Raw genomic sequence first — 935 nt, 5'->3', positions numbered from 1 at the left:
GGCTCCTCTTTGCAGCCGCTGGCCCCTTCCTCAATCCCGCTTCGGGCTGCAACAAAGAGCAGAAGCAAAGCTGAGCCGCAGGCACCGGGGACCGCGAGGGCACAGAGCCCCCCGTGGTGCCCGGGCACCCATCGGGGCACTGGGACTCACAGCTGTGTCGCACCCCGGCTAACCCCACGCGGGAGCTGGCTCCGAAACCCAGAGCTGCCGCCATGCAGCATGAAATCCCTCCCTTGGGAGGTCCATCTCCGTCCCCTCGGACGCATGTCCACAGAAGGGGAGGTTTTACACAGGGCAAACAGGTGAGGACCCATCTCCATGGCTGGGACCACCTGCCCACACCGTTCTCGTGGTCCCGCTCCCCTCCCTCCTCCCGGGAGCCGGCAGACCCCGAGGCACTGCTTCAGACGGTGCTTCTGTGCCCCCCCGCCTGCCTGCGGAGCCGGCAGCTCTGCCAACCGCTTTGGGAGCACCAGTGCCCCGACTTGGTTTCCCTGGGTTTTCCCCAAATCCAACGTTTTCCACCTAGAACAGATGAGCCTGACTGACAGGGTGACGTCCTGTCTGGGCTGAAACGCCTGGGATGGGCCTGGGGATCCCCCCCGCTGGCTCCTGGCTCCCGGGAGGAAACGTCGGCGTGAACCCGGAGAGATGTGGGATCCCTGCGTGGGGTGAGACTGTGGGCCCAGAGCCTCCCGCGACCTCCCATGGGGCAGGAGAGGAAGGGGCCAGTTTGATCAGGGACTCAGAGGGTCCGGGTTTATCCGTGCCATTGCACATGCCAAGGAAACCCCGGTGAGACCACCAAGTCATTCTCCAGGGCGATGGGGACGGGAAAGCCAACAGCCCAGCGCGATGCCACCACCGCCGCCAGGTCCGCACCCCTCCGACCAGCGCAGGGACCGGGGAGGACAGACCCATCGCCTGCCCGTGCC

The 935-nt window shown here is 66.1% G+C and overlaps 1 protein-coding gene across 1 annotated transcript in view; it reads right to left on the bottom strand.

Moving 5' to 3' along the window:
- Nucleotides 1-935, bottom strand: part of TJP3 (tight junction protein 3) — a 26502-nt gene that overhangs the window by 7877 nt on the left and 17690 nt on the right. The window contains 1 exon segment of the mRNA XM_009323009.1: nucleotides 4-46. Coding sequence (XP_009321284.1) covers nucleotides 4-46 — 43 coding nt within the window.

Source organism: Pygoscelis adeliae, unplaced genomic scaffold (genome assembly GCF_000699105.1).
Source record: "Pygoscelis adeliae isolate BGI_AS28 unplaced genomic scaffold, ASM69910v1 Scaffold284, whole genome shotgun sequence".
NCBI lineage: Eukaryota > Metazoa > Chordata > Aves > Sphenisciformes > Spheniscidae > Pygoscelis > Pygoscelis adeliae.
The sequence above is the reverse complement of the archived record's forward strand: the minus strand, read 5'-3'. Positions and strand labels throughout refer to the sequence as shown.